General features: G+C 37.5%; 1 protein-coding gene across 2 annotated transcripts in view; it reads right to left on the reverse strand.

The window, feature by feature from the left end:
- Positions 1-16,161, reverse strand: part of THADA (THADA armadillo repeat containing) — a 460,437-nt gene that overhangs the window by 252,530 nt on the left and 191,746 nt on the right. For both annotated transcript variants that reach the window (XM_069071596.1, XM_069071597.1), the window contains exons 27-28: positions 9,903-9,992; positions 7,332-7,463 (exon numbers count right to left, since the gene is read on the reverse strand). In XM_069071596.1, coding sequence (XP_068927697.1) covers positions 7,332-7,463; positions 9,903-9,992 — 222 coding nt within the window. The remainder of the gene's footprint in view (positions 1-7,331; positions 7,464-9,902; positions 9,993-16,161) is intronic.

A 16,161-nucleotide genomic window follows, 5' to 3' on the forward strand; every position in this document is an offset into this window, starting at 1 on the left:
TTATATAGTACAAATATATATAAATTACTATTATAGATTATACGAACACAAACTACTATTATATATTATGTATGAATATCATTACACTTATTTTTATTACAATTTTAATTACAATAATTTTAACTAAATAATGATATAATTGATTATAATATTAAGTGCCAAGGAAAACACTAAGTATAGAAGTTCTGAAAAGGGAGATTAAATGTGCACTAGAGTAAGCCAAGACAGGCTTTGGTAAACAAGGCAGAATTTGAAGTATCTTGTGAAAAAGAGACTATGGATATGCAGAGATGAAGGTGGAAGCATTGTAAGCAGGAAGTATAACATAAGATGGTGGTCAAAGATCAAAGGTGTTCCAAGATCAAGGCATCTTTGGGAAACCAAGAATAGACTATATTGGCTGGAGAATAGATGTATTTAGGGGAAAGTAGGAGATAAAATTGAAAAGGAAAGGGCTTCCTTCAGAAAGTGTGGGTGAAGAGAAAGATAAACAGGCACTGTCCTCCTTTCTAACGCTATTTAACTGTTCTGTGGCTCACTTCCCCATGCATAAAACAATTTCTGCCTCCCCAAAATCTCTAAGGGACTCTGAGAAGACAGATCAGATAATAAAAGTGATGCTCTCCCTTGAAGGAGATCGTTCTTTATGTTGCTACCACTAGAGCAGGAATTGCCAATGAGAACAACTTCAGAGGCACCAGTCTTCACATGCAAAAAAAATGGCAACCCTGGGTAACCAAAAATAAAGTCCTTCAATGTCACAATCTGAGGGAAGAGAAAACTTATCATTTCTTGGATTGTGTAATTTCCAAGGGAAAACACATACACACATAAACACAAAATCTGTACTATTTCTCAATAGAATATTCTTGAAAGGACCCACTCTTTGTTTCTTTGTCGTTATTTTTCATGAGTAATGTAATCAGAAAATGCCCATGAAATTCTTTAAAAATATAAGATACATATGTCTTTTAATTTTTGATGTTCAGTTTGATTTTCATATTTCAACTGAAGATCTTTCCATAGTGTAAGTTTCCTTTGTTGATTTCCATTGCCATATGTCTAATTAAAACTGTTCTGCTCTTTGTATTTTGATATTGTCAGAGAGAAGAAAAGCAGATTTCACTAAAAAGTTATTTCAAGAGAACAATAACTGAAAGGCACTGGAGAGAAAATATACTAAAAATCCATTTACAAATTTCAAAAGGATATTTGGGCAGGCTTTGAAAAAGGAAAAAAGAAACACAGTGGGGGTGGTTTTCCTTTCAGACATGGCTACTGAGCCTCTGGTTTGAGCCATCAGGAAATAAGGGAGGGATGGGTTTCTTCAACGCCTCCATGGGACAAGGACGGGGATCTTTCCAATCTCACTTTCCCTGGGGTGAGTCTAACAAAGACGTGCCTCGAGGTGGCAGTTTGTAGGGGCCTACCTTGGTCACTAATTCACTTAATGACACAACAGGACAGTAGAAATTTGAAGGTCTGTAGGTTCCCTTCCACTTAGAAAAGTATATGAATGTAATGAATTTATGAAAAGATCTGAATTGCCTAAAACTCAACAGATGAGTAAATAAATTCCCAAGCACAGGACCCTGGAAGGAAAAATAAAATTGGTTTGTGAAAGAGTAGCAGTGATACCAAGAGGAAACCAAAGTCTTCCTTGGAGCATTTAATCCTCTTCTCATTGTGCTACTCATTTAGGCTCAATTTCTGTTCAACCTTTTGCTCTGCTCCCACTGGATGGAAAATTCCACTCCAGCTCTATTCACTGCCTAAAAGCCTAAAGAAAACTCTTCCAACTACATAAATTATTATACAAAAACAAAACACAACTTACCCAACACTGTGGATATGACTACCGTCTAATGAGTTCACTATGATGCCTCCTAGCATAACAGGGATTAAATGTGAAAAACATTTCTTTAATACCTACTATCAGTTGGGGATGCAAAAAAGAAAAACAACACAGATTTGGCCTTAGGAGTCAACACTCCAAACTGAGATTTTATTTTTAAAATTTCAATGAATAGGAAGTGTATACTTTGCAATCCATTTGTTCACCTACACACGAAGTTTTCTAGAATTCAGTAAACATCTAAGCATTTCTCATGGATGGGACAACGTATCAGGTGCTGGGGGAGATTGAAAACTTCAATTCCTTGGCCTCTTGGGGCTTACTGTCTAGAAGGTGATATGTCACATGAACAAACCAATAAATACAGTACAAAATAATACAGAGTAAGAGCAAGAGAGAGATACAAAACAATATGCACTGTGAGTTTGGTGGAGAGGGAAAGAAAGAAAGGTCATTATGGACTAGAAGAATCAGCAAAAGCTTCATGTAGAAGATGGGATTTGTGTTGAGTATTCAGGTTTGGCTAGGAGGCAAGTTTGTCTAGAAATATTGCCTCCTAAGAGGTATATCAGTTATATACTATTATATATGGTTTACACTGTCTAGTATATTTCCCTTGAATCTATGGCAACTGCAGTTAAGTACAGTTTAAATGGTAGGTCCTCAATAAAAACCTGCTGACTGACATACAGAGAAGCTGGGAAAGCTCTACATATTCCATCTTTCACACTCTCCTATGTGAATAATTCTTCTGTTCATCAAAATTCAATTTGTTCTTCACTCAAGGCAGCATCCCAGCCCATTCCATGACAGAACACCTCTGAGACAAGACAGAGAATCGGTCCCCATTTTTCCCTAACCTTTGGCCAGAACTAGCAACTCAAATCTGCCCAAGAAGTTTGGGGCAAAGAAAGTTAAAGACAAAATTAAAAATCAGAAATCTCAAGCTAAAATTCACTAGGAAGCTGTCTGGTGTCTATGTGCACATAGACACACATGGGTGGTATCTGCATGTAGGTCGTGAACAGCAAATTGCATTATACCTAAATCCTAGGTTAAAAAAAATAAAACATCATCAATTATTGTATACTCAGATGAAGCAAATCATTGAATCTCTCAGTATGATTGCCAGATGCCCTCACACAATTTCTCTTCATACATGATGTACCTCAAAGGAACCATATCCCATATACTAACACACATCTGTAGGCAGTTAGCTCAGCCGGTTAGAACATGGTAGCTAAAACCATAGATTCAATCACCATGTAGGCTGGTTAATTTTGCTATGCTCAATGGTCATGAAATGTCCCTATGACCCTGGCCAGGAGTGTATGCTGTTGGTCCAAAAGGGGAACTAGGCTTGAGAGAGTTTGTACTTTAACCCAATATATCCCTACTACTTTGGGGGGAAAAAAGCTGAAGATTATATCCTATTTATCTCTTGGCAGATAAGAAGTATTATCTTTTAGTAGAGTGTATCAGTGTATTACTAACACACTCTCTACTGGTTGTCAACTGCTCACCTAGATTAGGCAAACAAAAAGTGTAAGGACCTCATATAATTACTCAGATTGCTATCTCTTTCAAGAGGCTAAAAGCTACTGATGACTTGAAAAAGGCAATTTGGCTCACATGGATGAGTTAATTATTGCATGTGGTCAGAACACTCTCTGCCAGGGCCCCATCCTTATGGGATGGTCTAGATCTTTTCCTTAAAAGGTATTGCTATCATCCTGGGGACTTAAGCTAGCTCAGGGAGCTAGGCTCGCTCAGGCTGCTGACATCCCTTCCCATTCAGCTGAACACAAACAGCCACAAGGGGTTCCTGCTCGTTCTTGATGCTTGACCTGTGAACTGCCACAGGGCAAGCCAGAAACTGGGCTAAACTGAATCAACAGGCATCTTTATTGAATATCCTTCCTCTGCCAAGTTGAGCTTCTTTTGTTAACAGTGAAGCCCTCCATGAGGGTTTTGTTCCGGTATCACACTTTAACGCCTAAATCAGGACTTTCTGATAATGCTATAGAAGTGACTTATGTGCTCTCTCCTCTCAATTAAGAATGCCCTTCCACCTCATTTTTTCACTATTGAAAAACTTTTTGAGAATCCAAAATCAAAACTGGCTTCTTCTCTGCCTTCCATGACCAATGGGCATGAATTATCTTTCCCTCTGGATTTCCTTCATTGAAGAACCTTAGTTTCTTACATTCTTTTGAACTTGTTTCTACTTTTTTGTATGTGTGTAGGTAAAGATGATTATTTCTTATGTGTACATTTAATGTCCCTAGGTAGATCAAAAGTTCCCAGAGGACAGGAGCTAATGTGTCTAATATTTCTCTCCTATTTCTGCTACAATACTCCTATTAGATTATGAGAGTTGCACACAATGAAGACTCAATAAATCAATCCCTGTTGACTAAGGAATCAATTGTAATTCAGCTTTTGTCCAGTTTCTAGGGAACTTTTCTCAAAAGGAAAGCCACTGGTGTAGGGAAAAGGGCCCTGGATTTGAAGTCACATGACTGGGGTTCAAATTCTAAGTCTATTACTAACTATATGACCTCAGCCCTGTCACTTACCTATCCGAGTCTCAGTTTCTTTGTGTGCAAAACAAGTGGGCTTAGGATGCAGATGGATTAGATGATTTCTAAGATCCCTTCTACCTACAAGTCTTATTAATATCAAGGGCATTTATGATGGGAAGCCTTTTATTCAAATTGATATACTTTTCACTTAAATTATCAGTTTTAATTTTTTAAAACAATTCAATGAGCTGAGTTGCAGTATAGCATGTGACTCTAAAACATGGTACCCTAATGTATGATAGGGCAGCTAGGTGGTACAGTGGATAGAACGCAGCGCCCGGAGTGAGGAAGACCTGAATTCAAATCAGACCTCAGACACATACTAGTTATGACACACTGGGCAAGTTACTTACCCTCTGTTTACTCATCTGTAAAATGAGGTTAATAATAGCACCTACCTCCCAGAGTTGTTGTGAAGATCAGATGAGATAATAATTATAAAGTACTTATGACAGTGCTTGGCATGTATTAAGTTCTATATAATATTAACTATAATTATTATCATTAATAATGGAGTTTTCTTTTTGGAGGATAAGGAAAGTTTGAGTATTCTGAATACTCATAAAATAGGAATGACAACACACAGCAGGTACTTTCAAGTATAATTTCTGGCATATGGGATGCATTGTTCAGTGGTTACATTTCTGGAAGATTAGTAGAAGGCTTCCATGAATTAGAGGTTCTTAATATAAACTAATAGAATGTTCTAATTCTTATCTTTGTTCCATGCTGTTGTGACTGTACACACATTTTTTTTCCATGTTTCCCTTTGTGATTTTACTTAGCTGGTGGTTTGGTGTTCTTTTTTTTAGTTAATAATGAAAGTACATGTTTTAATAAGGGGAACCTCCAAGTAAGATTTGCCATTCACATTCCTAAAATGAATCAGCCTGCGCTAAGCAAGTGGGCCTCAGACATTACTCGTCTTTTGGGAAGCAAAAACCAATAAGCTGGGCGAATGAGTCATCAGAGATGCAAGTACAGATGATGCTGACGGGGCTAGGGGATCCATCAAACAAACAGTGACAGCAGCCACTTGCCTACGATTTCATTTTTTCATGACCCCTCATAATCAGACACCTAAGAGGTAGCTACATGAAACCAGAAGGCAGAGCCCAGGGAACTACAGAGATAATCAAGAGAATGCATGCTCTTTGGCTTGATACTCTGATCCTTCTGTCCCAGGCCCCATCCAGCTTTGGTCAGCTGTGTAAACATGAGAGTAGTGGAAGGCTAATCAGGATGTTAGCAACTCCGAGATCTACTGGGAGCTTCCTCAAAGCTGCTCAAAACGTTTTCGTTAGCTTTAGGGACTCATTTGTGGAGGCCTGGAATCCTACAGCTATGTTCCACACTGAGAGGCACTGTATTTTCTAAACCCCTCAGAGAATAAAAAGAAAACCATATATGGAATAAACACATCAAAAGAAACCCATCTCTTTCTATTTCTCTCTGTCCACAAAACCTTATTTTAATTCCTGTCCCTCTTTCTCTCTACTTCTAAAGTTTCCCAAGAGGTATCCAAACCCTTAATTACTCCTGAATGACCATTACCACCATTGCCTTCAAAATAAGAATTCATTGTTGTTGTTCAGTCATGTCTGACTCTCCCTGACCCCATTTGGGGTTTTCTTGGCAGAGATACTGGAGTGGTTTACTATTTCCTTCTCCAGCTCATTTTAAAGATGAGGAAACTGAGACCAATAGGGTTAAGGGACTTGGCCAGGGTCACCCAGCTATTAAGTATGCGAGGCCATATCTGAACTAAAGAAAATGAGTCTTCCTGACTCCAGACCTAGCACTCTATCCACTGTATCACCTAGCTGTCTCCAAATAAGATTATCATGGCCCTTGAAACACTCCTTATTTGTCCAACAAGACGTGTACAGCTATATTGATTTTAAAGATGAAAAGGCTAAAACTTTCTGAATCTCAGTCACTTATTCAAGGTCATACACAAGTCTTAGATCTGAATAGAGCTCTATTGGTTCCAAATTTCACTCCAGAAGGTGTGAATGAAAGTTACTCCCCTATTCAAATTCTGAAGGGTCCTTACTAACTCTGGGATAAAATGCCCACTCATTTGCTTGGCTTTTAAAGCCTTTCACAGTCAGACCCCAACCTCTTTCTAGCCTCACAATGTATTACTGCCCTTCCCCTTCTATAATATAGCCAATGTGGCCTTTCTGATGTTCCTCACACACAGCACTCCTGCTCAACCATAACCCTAATCCCCAACCTCCCAGCTGCTGGGCTCCTCCCTCTTTAAATTGTTTTCTTTCTGTATGTACACAGTCTCTCCCATAGGAAGAAGTTGCCTGAAGGTAAGGTCTGTTTTCTATGACTTTCTACCTGTACAGCCTAGTAGAGGGCCTGGCATAGGAAGCCAGCTAGGTGGCTCAGCAGACAGAGCACAGAGCCTGGAGTCAAGAACACCTGAATCAAACACATAATACTGATTGACCTTCACTTACTACAGTTATCCCTTCCACATCTCAGGGGTCAGGAACATGGCGCCCTGTGATCTGGAAAATCTGTGCTGTCTGCTGGCTTTCATGTTCATTTTGCAAACTTTAATTTTTTATTTATTTTAACTTTAAAAAAGAAATTGTGTGTGTTTATGGGATTAAAAGAAAAGATGTTGATATTATATAATACAATACATATATTTTATGCATCTCTGAGTTTCTAAGCCTTTTCTGTGTCATCTGATGGTCTTTGCATGTTGTCTGCGGCTTCTGCAAAACTCTCAAAAAATTCCCATCTAATTTCTTATGCTGACCTGCAATACATCAAAACCACAATGGGTGGGGAAAATCGCCATAGGGAAGGGATAACTGTAATATCCTACTGGCCTTCCCTTAAATATTACAATGAAGCAGGAACCTTACCTCCTAATGAAGGGGACAAAGGGCGCCATGCTGAGTGCTGAGGAAGAGCCATCCATAGGGGAAGGGTACAGTCTTCCCAGGATCAGCAGCAAGAGAAATAGGTTAGGATGAAGTTTCAATTCACTGCTGTCACTACAGGAAAAAAAAAATTTAAGAAAATTAAATACCTCTAAATACAGTCTAAATCAATGTGCCATAATTCCAACTTTGTGAAGTAGCATGTTACATTCAAACATGTTTCAGAGATTAAACTGTTTAATAAATGGCATATATAAGTATGTATTTTTAATATATGAATTTTCATCACATTTTGTTTACAGCTCCCTCATAAACTTACCTCACTCTGTTTTGTGAACAAGCCTTAGCTTCAGCTACCATCTGAGATGATAAATTCTTTGAGAACAGAGACTATGTTTTATTCACCTTTGTAGTTCCCTCAGTACCTGGCACAGAGCCTTCCACATAGCAGACCTTAATAAATGTTCCCTGAAGGAGTGTATGAATATATGAAATATAGCTGTTCTGGGATCTAGTGAATAGAGCACTGACCTGGGATTCCAAGAGACCTCAGTTTGAATCCCATCCCAGAGGTTTACTAGCTATGCGACACTAGGCAAATCACTCAATCTTTCTCAATTTCAAGTTTCCTCATCTGTAAAAAGGGGTTAAATCTTACATTTACAATATACATTTATCAAGTATCTGCTATGTGCCAGGTACTATGCTAAGTAAGTACTGGGGATGAAAAGAAAGGTAAAAACCAGTCCTCATCCTCGAGGGGCTCATTCATAGTCTAAGGTAGGGAAGACAAATCTATGTGCAAACAAGCCAGATACAGAATAAATTGCAAATAATTAACAGAGGGGAGGTACTAGGATTAAGAGGGATTGGGAAAGGGTTCCCATAGAAGGTAAGATTCTAGTTGGTACTTAAAGGAAGCCAGGGAAGCCAGGAGGGGGAGAGGAGGAGGGAGGGCATTTGAGGCACAGGGGACAGCCAGAGAAAATGCCCAGAATTGGGAGATAGTTTCTTGTTCGTGGAAAGCCTTTGTAAAATACTTTGCAAACTTTAAAGCCATACATAAATGTCCGCTATTAATGTGATTATCATTATTTTATGCTTACGGCTTATATATGTAAACTTATGCTTACAGCTCAATTCTCAAAGTTAATCGCTAAGTCCATTAGGATATACTATGTTCATTCCAACTATTCACAGGTATAATGTTAACTGAACCGGATTCCTTGGTTCCTAAAATTCAAATATATTCGTGAAAATACAAATACGGTACCATTTGCTAAGAGCTAGACGTTCTTCGTAAAAAATAAAAAACCAATTAGCTCATAGGAACAAATTCTAAACAAAAGCATAACTAAACTCTTTGATGAGTTTTCTCCCCTGCAACAGACACCTTGCCTCAAGTTCAGTGTTTTGGCCGTGATGTTTATATTATATAATTTATTAATTATGATGATATAATATATATGATTATGTGATTTGGAAACACATGTCAAATTTAACAAATACATAGTCTAAGGTGATCCAGCTAACATACCATGTATAAATAGACAATGAAGGTTTAGCACATAATCGGCTGTGGTCTGTTGCTGTTGTTTAGGGACCTGCCTTTCTTTCTTCTTGGCCATATCTTCCCTTTCTGCCCAGATAGACAGAGCTTTCCTACTTGTGAGCACAAGTGATCGGATTAGCCTACATATTGCTGCTAGCTAATGGTCAGTATCTGTGCCCTACCTCTTGAACTTGTAGAAATTCAAACTTACAATTATATGCAAATGTGTTCTGTATTAAGCAAACTCCATATTGCTTATGAATTCTTATGATTCAGATACATTGGGCACAGTTGTTTAAATTAAAACTATCTTTGACTTATAGAAAGAGTTGACCACATAATTCTTTTAAAAAGCAAATTCTTCTATTACAATTAGTATATAACTGTTTACTCCAAATAACTGACTTACATGAAAATTTATATTAATTTTAAATAAATTTATGTTATATTAATATATTATTTATCAATTAATATTAATTTTATATAGTACTAACATTAATTAATAATTGATATATTAATATTTCCATCAAGCAAGGTAGCATGAGGTAGTGTATAGTACATAGGAGCATTGATAGGATAGAGGGTAAGAACAGACTTTAGAGATATCGAGTCTAACTCCCTGATTTTATAACTGAGGAAACAAAGGCCCATTTCACTAAGTGATATGACTGAGGTCAAAAAGGAAGTAGCAGAGTTTTGATTTGAACTCAGATCCTCTGATTCCAAATTCAGTCCTACATGGCTGATGGATATTTTTTTTTAATGTAGCATGGGCACTTACAGTGAGATTCAGAATCTGATTTTGTAATATTTCCCTCAAGAAGACCATTTAACAAAATAACTCACTTCCTCCATTTTATTACATGTACACGCACACATTCTCCTCTCTCTCTCTCTCTCTCTCTCTCTCTCTCTCTCTCTCTCTCTCTCACACACACACACACATACTCTCTCTCTCTCTCCCCCTCTCTCTCTCTCCCTTTCTCCCTCTCTCCCCTTACCTATCCACAGTACTGGCCACAACTTCCAGCTGCTTGAGAAGGAAGGGATAAAGTGCTGGAAATCGAGAGAAAAATTCTCTCCCTGTCATTCTGTAAAGGAAGCAGAACCAATAGGTAATTATAATCATAAGATCTTTTCAATTCAAATTGATAAAGAAAACTTTAAAAACAAAGCAACAAAGAAAACTAAGGACATTCCTTTGGTCATTTAATTAAACACAATATCCATATCCAGAGCTAATCAACAGATTAATACAGGAAGATGAATAATGATTCTAAGGACTTTTAATAAACAGAATTATATTTCAATTCAAATATTACAATTAAATGATTAGATATAATGTACAATGTTCTCTTGCTTCTACTCCACTTTGTATCAGTTCATATATGATTTCCTAGGTTTTACTGAAACCTGCTCATCATTTCCTACAGCAAAATAGTATTCTTTATTTTTCTATTAAAATCTTAGGTTTCTTTTAGGCATAATTTTAATATATAGGCTAGATTTTTCCAATTATTTGCTTTTAGGTATATTTGTTATCAACTGAATTTCTAGCTCTTTCTTTACATGTGGAAATAACTCAGCTTTAACCAGCCACTGAAGGGAATTCAAAAAGAATTAAAAGAAGGAAAATTGGTTGTCATGTATGCTGCAATGAAATATGTACATTTTAAAAGTAGCCTCACAGAAAATTCTCACAGATAATACATGATAAATGTAGTTTTATCTATTTGTTTGCCAAATCAGTAGCATTTAGTGTATGAAATCCTGTAATCTAGAAAGAGATCTATACAACATTATTATGGCTCTATTACACTGATACAAAGTTTGATGAAGTAACAGTTAAAATAAATAACAAAGTATGGCAAGCCAGTGAGATGTAGAACTCTTCATGTAAGCACAATAGTATTCTATCACAATAATATACCACAACTTGTTTGGCTATTCCTAAATTGATGGCCATCCCCTCAATTTCCAATTTTTTGCCACCATAAAAAGAGCTACTATAAATGTTTTTTTTTTCCTTTTTTTTTTTTCAATCTCTTTGGAGTACAGACCTAGTAGTGGTATTGTTGGGTCAAAGGGTACACACAGTTTTATAGCCCTTTGGACATAGTTCCAAATTGTTCTCCATAATAATTGGAGTAGTTCACAACTCCACCAATAGTGCATTAGTATCCCTATTTTTTCCACATACCCTCCAGCATTTGTCATTTTCCTTTTCTGTTATGTTAATCTGATGGGTGGTATCTCAGAGTAGTTTTAAAATGCATTTCTCCAATCAATAGTGATTTAAAGATTTTTTATGTGACTATTAGTTCTGATTGAAGGCAAGTTTTTAAATGATTATTCAAGTCCATAATGGAACAGGCCAAGTTATACAGCAGATCATGTACAATGTACAGTGTACAAAGCAAACTGAACAAAAATGAAAAAAAAAATCAGGAAATGACAAACTTCCAAAACTGCCTAATTAGTACTCAGAAAACAAGCAAAAACTTTCAGAAAGGCCTGGCTGCTGGAGGAGTTAAGTGATTTCTCTACAATACTGTATTGTCTTTGAAACTGGAAAAAGTGAGATCAGTTAAAAACAAACAAACAAACAGCTGCTAACCCTTATTATAAAGAAAAAAAAATATTTGCCATAGGCAAGATAATGAGTACTAGAGTACTGCAGACTAGAAAAAGATAAACTTTTACTATTGAAACTTGCTTTTCCATTCAAAACTGTAACTAGAAGAGTAACAGGTGAACGAACCTGTTAGATCTGCAAATCTTCATCAGATATAAAATCTGCAATACCCCTAAAATTTGGGAAATTTTTTTACATCCAGGAGGCTGGGAAGTCTTATCCCCATTGAAGATACAGTGAACTCTGATAAATATATAATGAGAAGCCAAACTGTTCCACAATTACAGAAATTCCCAAATAGAGATAAAATACTTGCAACCATGCCACATTCCAACACTGAGAAATGTATACAAGAGATGGAGGTAAACACACTCAATGACTTAGGAACTCACCTTACTTAAAACCTAGTCTAGATCTAGAAAGATGCCTTGTTCATCAAATGGGGCAGCTGGGCAGCAGAGTGGGTCCTGGAGTCAGGAAGACACATCTTTCTAAGTTAAAATCTGGCCTCAAACAGTAACTGTGTGACCTTGGCCAAGTCACTCAACCCTAGTGGCCTCAATTTCCTCATGTGTAAAATGAGCTGGAGAAGGAAAAGGCAAACCACTCCAGTGTCTTTGCCAAGAAAACCCCAAATGGGATCACCAAGAATTGGACATGACTGAACAATAACAACAACAACTTGTTCATTAAAGTATGCTTAATAGTCAATGTGATAAAAGTGTGATTTCATGAATGTGTCAAAATCGTATGCCAAACCAAGTAAAACAAGTGACTGCAGCAAAAGACTATATTGATAGATTTTTTAAATATAAAAAGGTAGTAAGGTTTATTGTATTAAGTCAATAAGTTTAATTATTCCACTCAATCCCAAATAATTTGCACACCACTACTGTAATCAACTCAACTTTGGAAGTTCTGCTCTTTGAGCTGAACTGTCCTGATTGGTAAGTGTTTGAATGACAATAAACTCACATGTTCCATTACATTCAGCAACTCAGGTTGTACATCCTTGCCATCCCTCTCCCTTTCCTAACATTCCCTGCTTCTTAGCCTGGGAACCATAGTAATCCAATCGATATAAGCATTAACTTCTGGAACTGATGGAAATTTGACTTTCTTGTGGTTCCACTCACCACTCCTGTGACTTTACAAATGCAAAACACACTCCTCTCTACGTATGGACTCTTCCAATAAAATGTAAGCTTCCTGGGAGCAAAATTTGTCTTCCTTTTTTATATCTGTATCCCTAGGGCTAAGCACCATACTTGGCACAGAAGAAGCCTTTTTCATTCATAGTATGTTTATAAAAAACAGAAACGTAAAGAAATAAAGTGTGATTTGTAGCAGTATGTTTTAAAGAATAAAAACAAAAGCCATATTCTCCACTCCAACCCAATCCCCAAATATCAGTCTCAAAGAACCCAGAGACAGAAATCAAAAGAAGGAAATGCAGAGGCATAAAGATAGAAAGCTGGCAAAGGGGGGAAAAAAACAACATAAAAGAGTAACCCATCACGTGGTAAACAGCAGCAACAGAGCTGTCAGTGCCCAAGCGAAAAATACACGTCTTAGCCACAGACCATAGAGCAAATACTGCCAACCTGGTCACTTGATGAAAATACATGTTGAAAGCCAAAAGCCCAGGAGGCTTTCAGTAGGTGTTTCAAATGGCAACCCAATAAACAATCCAAATCTGGCAATTCCTAATGTTCTGGACTTTGAAAGGGCCCCCAGTCAAAGCAGCAAGATTGGCTTCAGGACCCAGTCAGACCTCCTCTCATAAGCTGATGCTGAGCTTGGAGCATGCCAGTGCTAATGAAATAGGGCTTAGTGATAAAACTGGCAGACCCTCAATAGAAAAACAATATCCCCCAAACAGAAAGAAGCCGACAAGGGCTGGGACAGAGCAAACAAACAAGTTTCCAAACAGATGACTTAAAATGCAAACTAATAAAACCAACTAATGAAAATAAATTTGGATTTGGAATTCCCTCAGGAGGGCACTTGGACTGTTGTTAAATTCTTTTCTCAAGTTCCATTTCTGGGCCGACATTACAGAATGAGCACTGACTGATTCTCACTGGACTAGGCCACAAAAAGAAGAGGCCTGAGTTATCCTGGGGTTGGAAAACTACCCCCCGCAGAGCATCCATGCCCCGGACAATTTGGGCTTAAGTGGATGACACACAAACCACTCTGTTGCTTAGGCTCAAGTCAGCAACAGAGGGATAAAGAAAAAAAAAACTTGGACCACGCTGTCTTCCCAGGCTCCTCATTTACCTTCCTATCTTCTGGGAATATCAGTGGGCTTCCTACGCTGTGCTGTAATAAGAATGTAAATTTTAAAGATCTTCCCTGCCCCTAGGCTAAAGTGCACCAGAAGCCTGGGGAGGGAGGCTTGTTTTTCAGCAGATACTTCTTGATTGGCCAGTGAGTCAATAAGGTTGTTACATTCTCTGAGCCAGGAGAAGGCTATATAAGCCCTGATGTGTAGCTTTGTTTTGGGACTCACTTTGAGAAATGTTCTGTGATTTGATCTGAATTCTGGAAAGCCGTTGTTGAGAGTCCCCCGGCTTTGAAAAACCCAGAATGTGGAAACCCAGATGTTGACTGGGTATGGATGTAATGGTTGGACAGTTTGGAAATCTGTCTACTTAATGTTTCTGTCTTGATAATTATGCCTGTATACTTTGAGGTTCAGGGTGCTGACCTTTTCTCCTGAACAAGGTAAACGATATATGTCTGACTGATTAAAGTAAGCTTGTTAACCCATTTTGAGTTGCTTTCCTTTAACAAAGCAGATCCAAGAACCTGTGGTAGCTGCAAACCCTGAGGACGTGCTTGGGGTGCTTGCTGCTACATGTGCCCACTCCTTGAGGGGCTGCTTCCCAGATACAAAATTTCCCAAATGACTCATCTGATGTTAGCATACTATGCCCAATGAAGGAAACAGAAAGTTTTGTTCTGGAAGTCCCCTCTCTGTTCTACTTTTAAATGTGAAGAGTGGTCATGGAAACAAATTTCCTTTCTTATATTTGACATAGTTTGTCAATAAGTCACCAAACATCTATTGAAAACTAAATTATATAGAAGATCAAACTAGCTATTCTTTCAGTGTTTTCTACCTTCTTCTCTGGAGAAAAGCTTTAGTCACCCACAGACAACAAGAAGGTATGTGTTTGCCAAAGATATTTGCCACTGTCATAAAAGAGGTCCAACACAGAGTACAAAAGGAAGAATTCCCAATAGATTGTAAGGTCCATGAGACATCTTTCTTTTTTTTTTTTTTGCATATAACACTGTGCTGAATGCATCAAATTCTGGGACAGTGAAGCCTGCTAAATGAGATCCAAAATTCTTTAAAGAACTCTACACAGAAAAAAACCAAGCAGACAAAAGATGCTTCTTGCCCAGAATATAATACGTAGTGGGATAGAAAACCTCTAGAGTTGGCCAATGAGCATATGTATCTCAGAGAGAAACTGCAAATGAATAATGCATTAGATCCTGAATAGACTGGGAGAAGCCTAAGTTCGATTCCCCTTGGGAAACTGCAGTGCTTTTCTCTCTTTTTTATTTTGCTATTATTCTGAACTTAACACCAAGTACAAAGAAGAACAGAAAGAGGGTAATATATGAAGAAAACATGAATCTCTATTATGTACAGCTCTTTTTAAAAACACATGTGTATATATATGTGCATGTATCTATCTATATCTATCTATTTATCTATGTAGATATAGATATATGTATATTTAACACATAGTTTCAAAGGTATCACACTTATCTGTATCTCCCTCCAAAGCACCTTTTGCTCTCTTCTGTGCATTTGTTTAAAATGCTGGTGCCATGGAATCCACTCATAGGTAGTTAAGATCTGAACACATCTCACGTGGGCATGTTGAGACCTACTCAGTCTGAGGGACTCCTTCACTTCAACCTGCCCTCACATTGACAAGGACAGGTTCTCAGAGAAAGACTACCATTACACAATCCCACTCAAATTTCCAACTTAAAGATAACCCTTTCGAGAGAAAACCTACTCCCCTTACGCACCACTCTAGCTACTGAGTCCCCAATGATATACCCAACCAGCCATTCACAATAATCAGAATTTTAGATCTGAATCATTAGGCAATAATAATAATATCATAGATACTAAAATATAATCAGAAAATGCATAAGTAATAAAATACATCACAATCGACAAATAAACCTAAGTCACATTCTATCACCAATGTATTCATTCAATATCTGTAGGGAAGAGTGAGCACAAATTTATAGGAAACTAGTGAGGGAGAAAAACCCATGTGTGCCAGATAACTCATAAATCTAGACTTCAGACTTTGATATCTACTCATGAAGATCTATACCACATTAAAGTACTTCTTTACTGACTGATTTTTTGCTGGCCCTCAAAAGTAAATTCTCTTCCCTTCTAAGCCAGCATTTAGAAAATGCTACCTATTAATATGAATAGCAATGTCCTTAAAACCAGAGAATTTAAAATTCATCAAACTAGCCTCCCCAGGGCTACACAAATCAGCTCTACCAGTTCTTTATTTATCAAGATACCGTATTACTCAATCAGAAAAGAGCTCACGACAAACAACTCAGGTTAA

The sequence above is a fragment of the Petaurus breviceps genome, unplaced genomic scaffold (assembly GCF_028583685.1).
Source record: "Petaurus breviceps papuanus isolate PSGF00001 unplaced genomic scaffold, PetGlider_PUasm1.0 90842, whole genome shotgun sequence".
Classification (NCBI taxonomy): domain Eukaryota; kingdom Metazoa; phylum Chordata; class Mammalia; order Diprotodontia; family Petauridae; genus Petaurus; species Petaurus breviceps.